The sequence below is a fragment of the Spermophilus citellus genome (genome assembly GCF_964194105.1).
Source record: "Spermophilus citellus genome assembly, chromosome: 8".
Taxonomy (NCBI): domain Eukaryota; kingdom Metazoa; phylum Chordata; class Mammalia; order Rodentia; family Sciuridae; genus Spermophilus; species Spermophilus citellus.
In genome coordinates this window covers 122,108,830-122,124,595 of record NC_138189.1, presented here as the reverse complement: position 1 = coordinate 122,124,595, position 15,766 = coordinate 122,108,830, and the positions used below count along the sequence as shown (strand labels likewise).

At 38.1% G+C, this 15,766-nt stretch overlaps 1 protein-coding gene across 1 annotated transcript in view; it reads left to right on the top strand.

Moving 5' to 3' along the window:
* ETFDH (electron transfer flavoprotein dehydrogenase) overlaps positions 1 to 15,766 on the top strand; it is a 32,354-nt gene that overhangs the window by 10,854 nt on the left and 5,734 nt on the right. The window contains exons 7-9 of the mRNA XM_081303810.1: positions 9,971 to 10,117; positions 11,730 to 11,870; positions 13,011 to 13,154. Coding sequence (XP_081159936.1) covers positions 9,971 to 10,117; positions 11,730 to 11,870; positions 13,011 to 13,154 — 432 coding nt within the window. The remainder of the gene's footprint in view (positions 1 to 9,970; positions 10,118 to 11,729; positions 11,871 to 13,010; positions 13,155 to 15,766) is intronic.

The window sequence follows — 15,766 nt, the reverse complement described above, 5'->3', positions numbered from 1 at the left end:
AGAAACTGGGCTTTGGGGATTTGTTTAATATTGGGGACTGAACCCAGAGATGCATTACCACTGAGCTATATCCCTAGCCCATTTTTGCTGAGGCTGGCCTTGAATTTGAAATCCTCCTGTCTGAGCCTCCCAAGTCACTAGGATTATAGGCATGTACCACCATGCCCAGTAAAGAAACTGTTTCTTTTGTTGTTGTTGTTTTGTTTTGGTACTGGGATTGAACCCAGGGGTGCTTAACCACTGAGCCACATCGCCAGCCCTTTTTATATTTTATTTAGAGACAGAGTCTTACAGAGTTGCTTAGAGCCTCACGAAATAGCTGAGGCAGGCTTTGAACTCTTGATCCTCCTGTCTCAGCATCCTGAACCACTGGGATTACAGGCATGCACCACCAGGACTGGCTAAGCAGTTGTTTCTTAAAACATGCACTCAGAAATTCCGAGTCATTGCCAAGTGAACAGACAACTGTTATCTTATAGTAACAAAAGAAAATTGGTTATTTTTCTTACATGATGACAATAATTTATCAATATCAAATAAGTCATTAATGTCACAACAAAATTCACACAAATTCTACCATTCTGATATTTCATTTTTTGTGTTCTCATATTTGTTCAAAATTTTTTTGTGTTCTGTGCTTTATATTTATAAAAGTATATTTTGTATATTGTATTCATATAGATATGAAAGGATAGAAACAGGGTTTGGTAGTATACATAGTGGTAGGCCAAAGCAGGAGGATCACTTGAGCCCCTGAGTTGGAGACTAGCCTGGGCAACATAAAACGACCCCATCTCTTAAAAAAACATATTAAGGGATCCAACATGGCCGCCGGCGAGGAAGCAGCGATTCCAATGTCTCCACATTAACGGGATCAGAAAGACCCTTTGGAACAGCGGCAGTCTACCTACTGAGGAACTTCTAGCAAAATTCCGTGAAGAGGGGACCTGCCGGGAACTGGTAGGTTTATTAGAAGTGTCAGTTTGTCCCAGACAAGTGGATCTTGGCCGGCCACGCGGGCGCGGAGGTCCAGCCCCGCAGCCACCAGCCGCTTCAGAAAGCGGCCGGAGGCCCCGAGCGGCGCGGCCCGCCCAAACCCGCAGACGGCGCCCGCCACCTCGCCGTCCCGAGAGGCCCTGCTCTCGCTCAGCAAACGGCCACTCCACCCGCCCGGATCTTAGCCACGCGGCCGCAGCTGCCCAGCTCTACCGGCAGCCTGGTGCAGCGAGAAGTGTCCCCGCCTGGCCCAGCAGATAGCCCCGCCCACCCGGTGAACGGCTCCCCCCCCCCCAGACAGCGTGAAGGGAATATAACCAACCCTTTATGAAATAGCGAACTGGGAACTAAAACCAGAGATTGTGTCAGACCAGAGAAAAGCCAGTTCCACCCCTCCCTTCAGACACTCCGGCAAGGAGCCAGGGGCCCGCCATAGCAGAGAGGGGAAGTCACAAAGTTCGGCCAAAGAGATTCCTTCCCAGAGGAATCTACTTTAGCAGGTGTGTGACTCCCACCCACATCAGATACAAACAACCGGGAAACTTCAAAATCTCTCCGTGGGCGTGACCCTAAGGGCCAAAGGACTCTCGACCCCCAACTCCCCCTACTGCCAATGACGAGGGCGTGACTGTAGGGGCAGAGGGAAGCAGAGAAGACTCCCCACCCCCAAATCCTCCAACCGCGAACTGAGAGGGAGTGATGCTAGGGGCGGAGGAAAACAGAGGACACTCCAGACCCCCAACTCCTCCTAACGCCAGCAGTGTGGTTGTGCCTGAAGGGGCTGAGGGAAGTAGAGGGGATCCTAGACCCCCAACTCCTATTACCACCAGCAGCGACACCAATGGTCTTAGCTGCCAGACTCCGAAGGTGTGCCCACCAAAGGGGTACGGAAAAATCAAACAGTTGACTCCCAGACTACAGCTCCACAGCACTGGGGCTTAGATGAATGACAACGAGAGTGCTCAGTAGTTAGGGAAATAGAGCACTCGGTGGGGCTGAAAGTGTAACCAAATCCTTGGTGAACTGCCTCCGGTGAGCAGGACCTGGCTGGCTGGCAGGAGGAAGGGGAGGAGGGGCCGTAGAAGTGAAACGGCTCTGGACCAACAGGATTGAGAGACTCCCAGGAACCGCCTTACAGGGATTGCTGTTGACACATTGAGGGCAAAACTCAGCCCGGAGGGCACAGCTTTGCCTATGGGAAGAGAAGAAAATGGATCTCTAAGACCTAATTTTATTTCCTATTTCATTTTAACTTTTTCTCTCCCTTTGCCCTCTCTCCCTCCGCTTCCAAGTTTTACGGCTCTTTCCATTCTCCTCTATGCTATCTATCTCCCTCTCCTTCTTTCTTTTCAAGAGCACCTACCTTCCCCTTCCCCCCAACTTTCATCCCAAGCATTACGTCCTCCATTTCGCGTAACTGTCTAAATACAAATAGGTGTGCGCCCTTCCCCCGTGCCTGCAAGGTAGCTGGACCTGCAACCCACCAGCAGGTCAGGCCCAGCAACCTGGGAGTGGCAGAGACGCCCCACGCGCCTGCAAGGTAGGCGCACCTGCTACCAACCAGCAGAACAGGCCCAGCGGCCTGCCGATGTGGTAGGCACAGCGCCCCAATTGGAGGAGGAGCAGAGCACCTGCCCGCGCCTGCGCAGGAGACTTTGCAACTATACAAGAGTAATACAAATATATAGGGGGAAAATTCAACAACACAACAGTCTCAGTAAGCAGAAAGAAACGCGACAGTATGAAGAGACAAGGAAAGAAAGGACCACAAGCAATGCAGGTCAACTCAACGTTAGAAGAGGTAATTTCTGCAGCAGATGGAATGTCAGATAAAGAATTCAGGAGATACATGCTTCAGATGATCTGGAGTCTCAAGGAAGACATTAGACAGCAAAATCAGACAAAGAAAGATCTCTTCAACAATGAAATACACAAACAAATCCAGGAAGCAAAAGATCAACTATACAGGGCGATAGAAGTTATAAAAAACAAACAACAGAAATCCTAGAAAGGCAGGAAGCAATAAACCAACTTAAAAACTCAATTGAGAATACTACCAACAGAGTAGAACACTTAGAAGATAGAACATCAGACAATGAAGACAAAGTATTTCAACTTGAAAAGAACATAGACAACTCAGCAAGACAGTTAAGAAACCATGAGCAGAACATCCAAGAGATATGGGATAACATAAAGAGACCAAACTTAAGAGTCATTGGGATACAGGAAGGCATGGAGGTCCATACGAAAGGAATAAACAATCTATTCAATGAAATAATACGAGAAAACTTCCCAGACTTGAAGAATGAGACAGAATCCCAAATCCTAGAAGCCTACAAGACGCCGAATGTGCATAATCATAAGAGATCCACACCTAGACACATTATAATGAAGATGCCCAACATGCAGAATAAGGAGAGAATTTTAAAAGCTACAAGAGAAAGGAAACAGATTACATTTAGGGGTAAACCAATCAGGATAACAGCTGATCTCTCAACACAGACTTTGAAAGCTAGAAGATCCTGGAATAACATATTTCAAACACTGAAAGAAAATGGGTTCCAACCAAGAATTGTGTATCCAGCAAAATTGAGCTTCAAGATGGAAGATGAAATTAAAACCTTCCACGATAAACAAAAGTTAAAAGAATTTGCAGCTAGAAAACCATCTCTCCAAAAAATCCTCAGCAAAACATTACAAGAAGAGGAAATGGAAAATAACAATGAAAACCAACAGTGGGAGGTAGGACAGTAAAGGGGGGAAAATAATCAAAGAGGAAAACAAACCATATTCAGTAACATAAATAAACAAATATGGCTGGAAGGACAACCCATATCTCAATAATAACCCTAAATGTTAATGGCTTAAACTCACCAATTAAGAGACACAGGCTAGTAGAATGGATCACAAAACATGACCCAACAATATGCTGCCTACAGGAGACGCATTTGATAGAAAAAGACATATATAGACTGAAGGTGAAAGGTTGGGAAAAATCATATCACTCATATGGACTTCGGAAACAAGCAGGAGTGTCCATACTCATATCAAATAAAATAGATTTCAAGCCAAAGTTAATCAAAAGGGATAAAGAGGGACACTACATACTGCTCAAGGGAACCATACACCAAAAAGACATAACAATCATAAATATATATGCCCCAAACAATGGTGCAGCTATGTTCATCAAACAAACTCTTCTCAAGTTCAAGAGTCTAATAGACCACCATACAATAATCATGGGAGACTTCAACACACCTCTCTCACCACTGGACAGATCTTCCAAACAAAAGTTGAATAAGGAAACTATAGAACTCAATAACACAATTAACAACCTAGACTTAATTGACATATATAGAATATACCACCCAACATCAAGCAGTTACACTTTTTTTTCAGCAGCACATGGATCCTTCTCAAAAATAGATCATATATTATGTCACAGGGCAACTCTTAGACAATATAAAGGAGTAGACATAATACCATGCATCTTATCTGACCATAATGGAATGAAACTGAAAATCAACGATAAAAGAAGGAAGGAAAAATCATGCATCACTTGGAGAATGAACAACAGGTTACTGAATGATCAATGGGTTATAGAAGACATTAAGGAGGAAATTAAAAAATTCTTAGAGATAAATGAAAACACAGACACAACATATCGGAATCTATGGGACACATTGAAAGCAGTTCTAACAGGAAAATTCATTGCATGGAGTTCATTCCTTAAAAAAAGAAAAAACCAACAAATAAATGATCTCATACTTCATCTCAAAATCCTAGAAAAAGAAGAGCAAAATAACAGCAAAAGAAGTAGAAGGCAAGAAATAATTAAAATCAGAGCTGAAATTAATGAAATTGAAACAAAAGAAACAATTGAAAAAATTGATAAAACTAAAAGTTGGTTCTTTGAAAAAATAAATAAGATCGACAGACCATTAGCCATGCTAACGAAGAGAAGAGAGAGAACTCAAATTACTAGCATACAGGATGAAAAAGGCAATATCACAACAGACACTTCAGAAATACAGAAGATAATCAGAAATTATTTTGAATCCTTATACTCCAATAAAATAGAAGATAGTGAAGGCATCGATAAATTTCTTAAGTCATATGATCTGCCCAGATTGAGACAGGAGGATATAGACAACCTAAACAGACCAATATCAATTGAGGAAATAGAAGAAACCATCAAAAGATTACCAACTAAGAAAAGCCCAGGACCGGATGGGTATACAGCAGAGTTTTACAAAACCTTTAAAGAGGAACTAATACCAATACTTTTCAAGCTATTTCAGGAAATAGAAAAAGAGGGAGAACTTCCAAATTCATTCTACGAGGCCAACATCACACTGATTCCTAAACCAGACAAAGATACTTCAAAGAAAGAAAACTACAGACCTATATCTCTAATGAACCTAGACGCAAAAATCCTCAATAAAATTCTGGCGAATCGGATACAAAATCATATCAAAAAAATTGTACACCATGATTAAGTAGGATTCATCCCTGGGATGCAAGGCTGGTTCAATATACGGAAATCAATAAATGTTATCCACCACATCAATAGACTTAAAAATAAGAACCATATGATCATCTCGATAGATGCGGAAAAAGCATTCGACAAAGTATAGCATCCCTTTTTGTTCAAAACTCTCGAAAAAATAGGGATAACAGGAACATACCTCAACATTGTAAAAGCAATCTACGCTAAGCCCCAGGCTAGCATCATTCTGAATGGAGAAAAATTGAAGGCATTCCCTCTAAATTCTGGAACAAGACAGGGATGCCCTCTCTCACCACTTCTGTTCAACATAGTTCTCGAAACACTGGCCAGAGCAATTAGACGAAAGAAATTAAAGGCATAAAAATAGGAAAAGAAGAACTTAAATTATCACTATTTGCAGATGACATGATTCTATACCTAGCAGACCCAAAAGGGTCTACAAAGAAACTATTAGAGCTAATAAATGAATTCAGCAAAGTGGCAGGATATAAAATCAACACGCATAAATCAAAGGCATTCCTGTATATCAGCGACAAACCCTCTGAAATGGAAATGAGGACAACCACTCCATTCACAATATCCTCAAAAACAATAAAATACTTGGGAATCAACCTAACAAAAGAGGTAAAAGACTTATACAATGAAAACTACAGAACCCTAAAGAGAGAAATTGAAGAAGATCTTAGAAGATGGAAAAATATACCCTGTTCATGGATAGGCAGAACTAACATCATCAAAATGGCGATATTACCAAAAGTTCTCTATAGGTTTAATGCAATGCCAATCAAAATCCCAATGGCATTTCTTGTAGAAATAGAGAAAGCAATCATGAAATTCATATGGAAAAATAAAAGACCCAGAATAGCAAAAACAATGCTAAGCAGGAAGTGTGAATCAGGTGGTATAGCGATACCAGACTTCAAACTATACTACAGAGCAATAGTAACAAAAACAGCATGGTATTGGTACCAAAACAGGCGGGTGGACCAATGGTACAGAATAGAGGACACAGAAACCAACCCACAAAGCTACAACTATCTTATATTTGATAAAGGAGCTAAAAACATGCAATGGAGGAAGGATAGCATCTTCAACAAATGGTGCTGGGAAAACTGGAAATCCATATGCAACAAAATGAAACTGAATCCCTTTCTCTTGCCATGCACAAAAGTTAACTCAAAATGGATCAAGGAGCTTGATATCAAACCAGAGACAAGGCATCTGATAGAAGAAAAAGTTGGCTACGACCTACACACTGTGGGGTCGGGCTCCAAATTCCTCAATAGGACACCCATAGCACAAGAATTAATATCTAGAATCAACAAATGGGACTTGCTCAAACTAAAAGTTTTTTCTCAGCAAAAGAAACAATAAGAGAGGTAAATAGGGAGCCAACATCATGGGAACAAATTTTTACTCCTCACACTTCAGATAGAGCCCTAATATCTAGAGTATACAAAGAACTCAAAAAATTAGACAATAAGATAACAAATAACCCAATCAACAAATGGGCCAAGGACCTAAACAGACACTTCTCAGAGGAGGACATACAATCAATCAACAAGTACATGAAAAAATGCTCACCATCGCTAGCAGTCAGAGAAATGCAAATCAAAACCACCCTAAGATATCATCTCACTCCAGTAAGATTGGCAGCCATTAAGAAGTCAAACAACAACAAGTGCTGGCGAGGATGTGGGGAAAAGGGTACACTTGTACATTGTTGGTGGGACTGCAAATTGGTGCAACCAATTTGGAAAGCAGTATGGAGATTTCTTGGAAAGCTGGGAATGGAACCACCATTTGATCCAGCTATTCCCCTTCTGGGTCTATTCCCTAAAGACCTAAAAACAGCATGCTATAGGGACACTGCTACATCGATGTTCATAGCAGTACAATTCACAATAGCAAGACTGTGGAAGCAACCTAGATGCCCTTCAATAGACGAATGGATAAAAAAAAATGTGGCATTTATACACAATGGAGTATTACTCTGCATTAAAAAATGACAAAATTATAGAATTTGGAGGGAAATGGATGGCATTAGAGCAGATTATGCTAAGTGAAGCTAGCCAATCCCTAAAAAACAAATGCCAAATGTCCTCTTTGATATAAGGAGAGTAACTAAAAACAGAGTAGGGACGAAGAGCATGAGAAGATGACTAACATTAAACAGGGATGAGAGGTGGGAGGGACAGAGAGAGAGAAGGGAAATTGCTTGGAAATGGAAGGAGACCCTCAGGGTTATACAAAATTATATACAAGAGGAAGTGAGGGGAAAGGGAAAAATAATACAAGGAGGAGAAATGAATTACAGTAGAGGGGGTAGAGAGAGAGGAGGGAAGGGGAGGGGAGGGGAGGGGGGATAGTAGAGGATAGGAAAGGCAGCAGAATACAACAGACACTAGTATGGCAATATGTAAATCAGTGGAAGTGTAACTGATGTGACTCTGCAATCTGTATACGGGGTAAAAATGGGAGTTCATAACCCACTTGAATCAAAGTGTGAAATATGATATATCAAGAACTATGTAATGTTTTGAACAACCAATAAAAAATTTTTAAAAAAAATAGAGAAAAAAACATTAACCTAAAAGAACATAGAAGAATGTAATGGATTCTTAGTGTTTGGGACTCAAAATCTAAGTTTTTTAAGTGGAAAAAAAAATCAAGGATTCCTCTGCTTCCTCTGTTTTACCAGTGTGTTTAACCCAGGTTTTCCTCCCTGACATTTTACTGAAACAACTCGTTAAGAGTCATATACCTTAGCTTGCCAATTCACTAGTCAGTCTGTCTTTTCTTACTTCACCTGAATAAACACTTCATAAGAAAAATAAGTTACCAAAAAACATGAAAAATGTTCAAACTCAAGTAACCAAAAATAAGTTAATGATTAAATAATTCTTACCACTGAGACTGAAAATATTTAGAACCTAGGGTATTGATCCTAGCAGTAATTAACATTGAAACAACCTAAATGTTCAACTATTGGAATTTGGTTGAAAACTTGAGAATCTGTTCAAATATTGAAGATAAGTGCTTTATTTGATGTATATTGCTTTAGGCAAATCAGTTTATAATGTGAAAATAATTGTAAATTATGTCATTTTAAACCTCTTAATTGTATGACTATATCTGTGCACACATATTCATGCAAACATATGAATAGAAAAACATTAAGATATATTTCTAAGAGATTTTTCCTGACTATTTTTATTTTGTTCAAAAACTTTATTAATAGAGCATCTACCATGTATCAGACATAAATGCAAAATATATTACAAGAGAAAAATGCTCATTGTAGTTCATTTTATAGTAGGAAAAAGCATTTCATTTCATACAAATTGTTCAGCAAAAAAGAAAAAAAAATCAACTGAAGAATTTAACCTGATCCTATAAAAGGATATAAATAAGCTCTCTATAATTTTGTATTCATAGTAATTTTCTGGAATGATTCACAAGAAAGCTATTTAAGTGGGTTTTGCTGCTAGTAGTAAAACTGGAAAATCTGGAACAGTTGGAAAATGACCTTTCCACTTTATATGCATTTGTAGAGGATTTTTGTTTTAGCATGAGCATCCTTTATTGTAAAAACAAGACACAAGATATAAAATTTAAATTAGATTCTACTTAAAACAGTATTCTTTGGCAGTTATCAAGAATACAAGCAATGTGTTGGAGAGGATATGGGGGCGCGGGGAAGGTGTACTCATACATTGCTGCTGGGATTACAAATTGGTGAAAGCAGTGTGGAGATTCCACAGAAAACTTGGAATGGAACCACCATTTGACCCAGCTATCCCACTCCTCAGTCTATACCCAAATCAGCATACTGTAGTAACATAGCCACATCAGTGTTTATAGCAGCTGAATCATAATAGCTAAACTGTGGAAGCAACCTAGATGCCCCTCAACAGATAAATGGATAAACTGTGGTATATACACAATGGAATATTACTCAGCATTAAAATTGAATAAAATTATGGCATTTGCAGGTAAATGTATGGAGTTGGAGAATATTAGGATAAGCTAAGTAAGCCAATCTCAAAAAACTAAAGGCTGGGTGTTTTCTCTGATTAGTAGATGCTGATCTGTGCTGGGGGCAGGGGTGGGGGGTGCATGGGAAGAATGGAGGATCTTTGGATTGGGCAAAGGGGAGGGGAGGGAGGGGTTATGGGGGTAGGAAAGAGATAGACATCATTACCCTACATACATGTATGATTGCATGAATGATGCATCTCTACATTGTGTACAACCAGAGAATTGAAATGTTGGACTCCATTTCTGTATCATGAATTGAAATGCATTCTGCTGTCATGTACAACTAAGTAGAAAAATAATAATAATAAACAGTATCCTTAGTTCTGTTCCTATTATATTTTTGCATTGTCTTTTCTATACCTGAGTTAAGACTGAATGAAATGTGTATGTTATATTGTCATTTAACATGATTTTCTTTTTTAGACAACATTTGAGCGGGGACTAGAACTACATGCCAAAGTCACAGTTTTTGCGGAGGGTTGCCATGGACACCTAGCCAAGCAACTATACAAGAAATTTGATTTGAGGGCCAATTGTGATCCCCAAACCTATGGGATTGGACTGAAGGAGGTATCCTGATTTGTTTTTACAATTCTAATTTTGATATGTAGAACTTAATTTTCAATTAAATTTATTTGTATTTTTCATTGACTTGAAACATTCATTAAACTAAAAATATTTGGGATAGTTTTCAAAGGGCTAGAAAATACTACTGATCAAATTATTATCTAAATTATTACATTTGAAATTGTTTTATCAAGTGTTGATCAAATGAGTCTTGGAAATATTTAAACCTTGATTTTTTTTCATAATAATACCATCTGCCCTAGTAGAATCAGACCTGTTATCCATATGCTGTTGTAGCATAGCCACATTATACAGAGAAGTGTTTATTCAAAATTGTAAGGTGAGCCAGGCACAGTAGTGCACAACTATAATCCAAGCTACTTGGGAGCCTGAGACAGGAGTTTCAAAAGTCTGAAGCCAACTTTTGGCAACTTCAGGACCCTATCTCAAAATAAAAAATAAAAAGATGGCGGGGGAGGTGGTGGCTCAGTGGTAGAGCACTCGCCTAGCACATGCGAGGCCTTGGGTTCAATACTCAGCACCACATAAAAATAAATAAAATAAAGGTATTGTGTCCAACTACAACACTCTCTCTCTCTCTCTCTCTCTCTCTCTCTCTCTCTCTCTCTCTCTCATATATTTTTTTTTTTTTTTTTTTTTTTTAGGCTAGGGTGTTACTCAGTGGTAGAGCACCCCTGGGTTCAATCACCAGTACTAAAAAAAAGTATCATGAAGATAATTTAAAATTTATACAGTACACACCAGGCATAGTATATTGATCTGCAGTCTAAAATTTAATTAGGAAGCAGGCAGGATGGCACACGCTATAATCCCAGTGGCTCAGGAGGCTGAGGCAGGAGGATTATAGGTTCAAAGCCAGCTTCATTCAGCAGCTTAGTGAGGCCCTAAGCAACTGAGCCAGACCCTGTCTCTAAATAAAAAACACAAAAAGGGCTGGGGATATGACTCAGTGGTTGAGCGTCCCTAGATTAAATCCTAAGTCCAAAAAAATATGGAGAATAGCTCATGTATTATAAACATATCTCAAGTGTGCAGCCCCAATAATTTTAACACAGTAAACACATTCATATAACTTGTCACCTAGGTGGAAACAGAGAACATTACCAGCACCCCAGAAGTTTCCCTCATCCTTTCACTGGTGTTTTCTATAATCACACAAAAGTTTGGCCAGTTTGAAACTCTGTCTTAAAAAGCGTTCATAATTTTTTTAAATATTTATTTTTTAGTTGTAGTTGGACACAATACCTTTATTTTTATGTGGTGCTGAGGATCGAACCCAGGGCCTCACGTGTGCCAGGCCAGTGCTCTACCACTGAACCACAGCCCCAGCCCAAAAGGGTTCATAATTTTTCCAACTCATTTCTTTACTCAGATTCAACATGCTACAAATTGGGCTGGGGTTGTGGCCCAGTGGTAGAGCGCTTGCCTAGCATGTGTGAGGCACTGGGTTCGAGTCTTAGCACCACATAAAAATAAATAAATAAATATGCTACAATTGATATAATTCTTTGATATATGAAGTAGTTTTTTGTTGCACATTATAGTTTTTGTTATAATTAATACTGTAGGAACATTTTGAATTTTTGTTTTTTAGTTATGGATTATTGATGAAAAGAAGTGGAAACCTGGGAGAGTGGATCACACAGTTGGATGGCCCTTAGACAGGCATACTTACGGAGGATCTTTCCTCTATCATTTAAATGAAGGTGAACCCCTCGTAGCTCTTGGTTTTGTGGTAAGTTATATCCCCATTACAGAAAAAATCTGGTAGAATTATAGGATCATCAGTTTTGTAAAGCAAGCGTTTTGAATCAGGAAATATAAAATGCTTTTCATTTAAATCTTGTTTTTCAATTTTACCAATATGTAAAGTGCTTATCACTATCATAAAAATCAGTGGACTTAGAAACACATATAATAATAGCAGCTACTACATTCCAGGCACCATGCTAGACACTTTACTGATATTACTAACTTTCCCAAGAGTCCTATGAAGTAAGCATATCCTTAGAGTTTATGAGAAAGCTGAAGTCCAAACAAGTTAAACGGTTTTTCCAAGCACACCAAATGATGGAAGCAGGATTCATGCGTGAAGTTATCTGCCTTCAAAGCCCATTTCCACTATGGCATGCTGCCACCAAATATGAAATCAAACTGGATTTGAACCTACAACTTTTTAAAAATATAAGTAGCTTCTTCTTTCTTGACCACCTACATCTTTGCAGTAAATTACATCGTGAACATTTCAAGGAAAAGAGAAGTAAGAGTTTCTATACTTTGCATTTGGTGTCATGGGTAGGATTGTACATAACACATTGTTAAATTTATGCATATAGGTGTTTTTACCTCTGGTCAAGTGTTCAGTGCATCACCTTTGGATATTGATTCATTTAATCTAACCAAAGAAAAACGGTGTAGTTAGTAATTCCAGCACTTTAGTAATGCCTTGTAAATATAACCTATATCCCTTATTCTTTTTTTTCTAAATGTAGTTTACATCCTTTTTCTTCATTTTTGCCCTAGTAGTACTGTAGTAGTGGATTATTAGTTGACTCCTAGAGTTGGTATTGATAAATGAATAATAAATAATTACAACTCCTTTTGTAAAAGCATAATCTGAGATACCTATAGATATTTTTCATATTGGACTTTTATTTCCAGAGCAGTGATTTGTTAATATGCTCCAAATTTTTTAAGTTTTGCTGATTATAAACACATGGTAACCTTTTGTCTATGCTTTCTTTTCCACACAGATTTTATAATCACTTGTTTAAATTTGCATTATTGTATACGTTTCTACAGATACTTTGCATGTGAGAAATTTAACATATTTATTTGCTTATAAATAGTCAAATTTAAATGTACACATTTTAAGGTTGGTCTAGACTATCAAAATCCATACCTGAGTCCATTCAGAGAATTCCAAAGGTGGAAACACCATCCCAGCATTCAGCCAACATTGGAAGGTGGAAAAAGAATTGCCTATGGAGCCAGAGCTCTCAATGAAGGTGGCTTTCAGGTAACTCTTCCAATTGGTTTTTCCTTATTTATGTATTATCAATTCCAAATTGAAAATAAGTTATAACCAACTGAGAAAGAATAGAAAATTATCTCATAGAAAGAAAATTTTTATAAAACCATGTACATGGTAATTAAATTGTATATACTATGAATTTAATTTTAAGAATATATTGATCTCTAGAGATTCATGAGGGTCTTGTCAGTTTATTTTCAACCACAAAGTGATAACTCTGTGACACATGATATTTCCATTGTCCTTAACTGCCAGGAAACTCGAAGGTAAATTTAATTTTCAGCAACCTTAATCTTAACCTTAACTCCCCTATTTTATATGTCTGAAATAAATCATTTCAAATATAGTTAATGTATCAATAATATACTAAACAATGAAATAAGATCTAGATGGCTATGATTAAAACCATTATTATTATTGTGAAAATAGTATTAGACAAGTAAGATGCTCTAAAAACCAGCTCTAAAACTTACCAAATGATTTTGACCAAGTTAATTTCTCTGGCCATAAGGGATTGTATGTAAAAATAAAGATGATCCCTTCTGTCTCCAATGTTCTAAGAATCTAACACTATTTTGGAAACTGGATTTTTAAAATTTATTATAAAATAAACAGATAATAGAAAAATGGGAGAAGAGGGTTGGCTTAACCTTAAAATGAAGCTCTAAATGCATTATTACTGTAACAATAATTGAAAAGTAAAATCATTATGTATATTATAAACATAATCACTAAAATCTTAACACTGTCTTAAGTTCTGCTATGGGATTACTCTCATTAGGTATTTTTGTTTCTGGAGTAGTAATTCATTTGCTAGACATATTTATTGATTTGCATAACTCTTCAAGCCTACTGAATTCCTTTAAATAATGTTCATATTGTCTATTAATCTAATTCTGCTGTGTAATTTATAATATAAAGATCTCAGTATACAAATTTTCATTTAAAAACATTGCCTTATGTACTTAAACATCTCAAATGATTTGCAGATTAGTAGAAAGAGATGACTACAAACAAGCACTTTTTACCTGAATATACTCACTTAATCAAAGATTCAAATACTTATTCCCACTAAGTTTTTGGAAAATCTTGAGAGACAGTAATTAGAAACATTGTTTTAATTATTTTGAACTAAGAAATATTGTCCAACATTTTTCAGCATGTCTTTTCCTTTGTCTCTCACTTCCTAACATGATGTCCAGCTTTCAGTAAAACTGCCCCCCAGGATAGTATCCTCCCAGAACTTAAAAATAAACACATCCTGCCTCCACCCTACTGTAACATTTTTGTTCATGGGATTTAAGCCCCCAGTTTCAAAGAACTTAAACTAACAATATATGTCCTTCACACATTTCTAGCTCTTAAATAAGCATCAAAAAGGTCACCACCTCATTTAAGAAAAACATTGGCATTATCAAAGTCCCTAACCATTATCTGTTTTCAGCTGGTAGCATTCCAAAAAGCTCTTTTTCTCCACTGCTTTGTGATCCTAATTCATTGCTGTTCTGTGGTTCTAATATTGAGTTTGGTCTGAGGAACAGTCATGAATTTATTACCACAAAAACTATGAAAGGACTTGGGCCCTGATACTTATCTTTTACCAGCATTCCTTCTATCTGTAAGTTTTGCTTATTCCGTATCCTTATTTGTCATTGATAGGAGGTATGACACAGAGCCTTCACCATGTCTTAGTCTTTGGTTGGTTGGTTGGTACTGGGGATGCTTTACCACTGAGATACATCCCCAGGCCTTTTTATTTATTTATTTTTATTTTGATACAGCGTCTCACTAAGTTGTTGAGGCTGACCTCAAAATTTTTTGATTCTCCTGCCTCAGCTTCCCAAGTCACTAGAATTACAGGCATGTGCCACCATGCCAGGCCTTACCATGTCTCTTTTGCAGCTGGTGGCAGTGGTTTCCCTGTTAACCACCTCTTCAAGTCTGTCTTTATTATTAGCCAAACTTTTACCACCTCATCACTTTCTCAACAAAAGCCCATGGCTTAATTTAGGAAGCCCTTGGAGAACAAAAATACAGAAAGGAAGAACAATTCTGCATTGGTTCTCTCTTTCCTTTTTAAACTATGGAGTACATTTTCCCATGTACCCATCACTATTTCAACTGCTACACTTGTGAGCAGCATATACTCTTCTGTTAACTAAAAACAGTCTCCTATTGACTAAAAATATTGCCACCCTTTATTACATTATTCTTTTTTTAATCCAAAATGTATACTGGGCAGGCATAGTAGTACATGCCTATATTCCCAGAGGATCAAGAGGCTGAGGCAGGAGGATCTCAAATTCAAAGCCACCTTCAGCAACTTAGCAAGGCCCTAGCCAATTTAAGTGAGACCCTGTCTCAAAATAAAAAAGGGTTGAGGATGTAGCTCAGTGGTAAATTGCCCCTGGTTTAGTCCCCAGTAAACCTCTCACCCCCACAGGGGGAAAAAAAAAAAAACTCTACTGGAGTTCAAATATGTGTCTTAAAATTTTGGAGGGCTGGGTTGTAGCTCAGTGGAAGAGTGCTTACCTATCATGGGAGGCACTGGGTTCGATTCTCAGCATCACATACAAATAAATAATATAAAGGCCCAT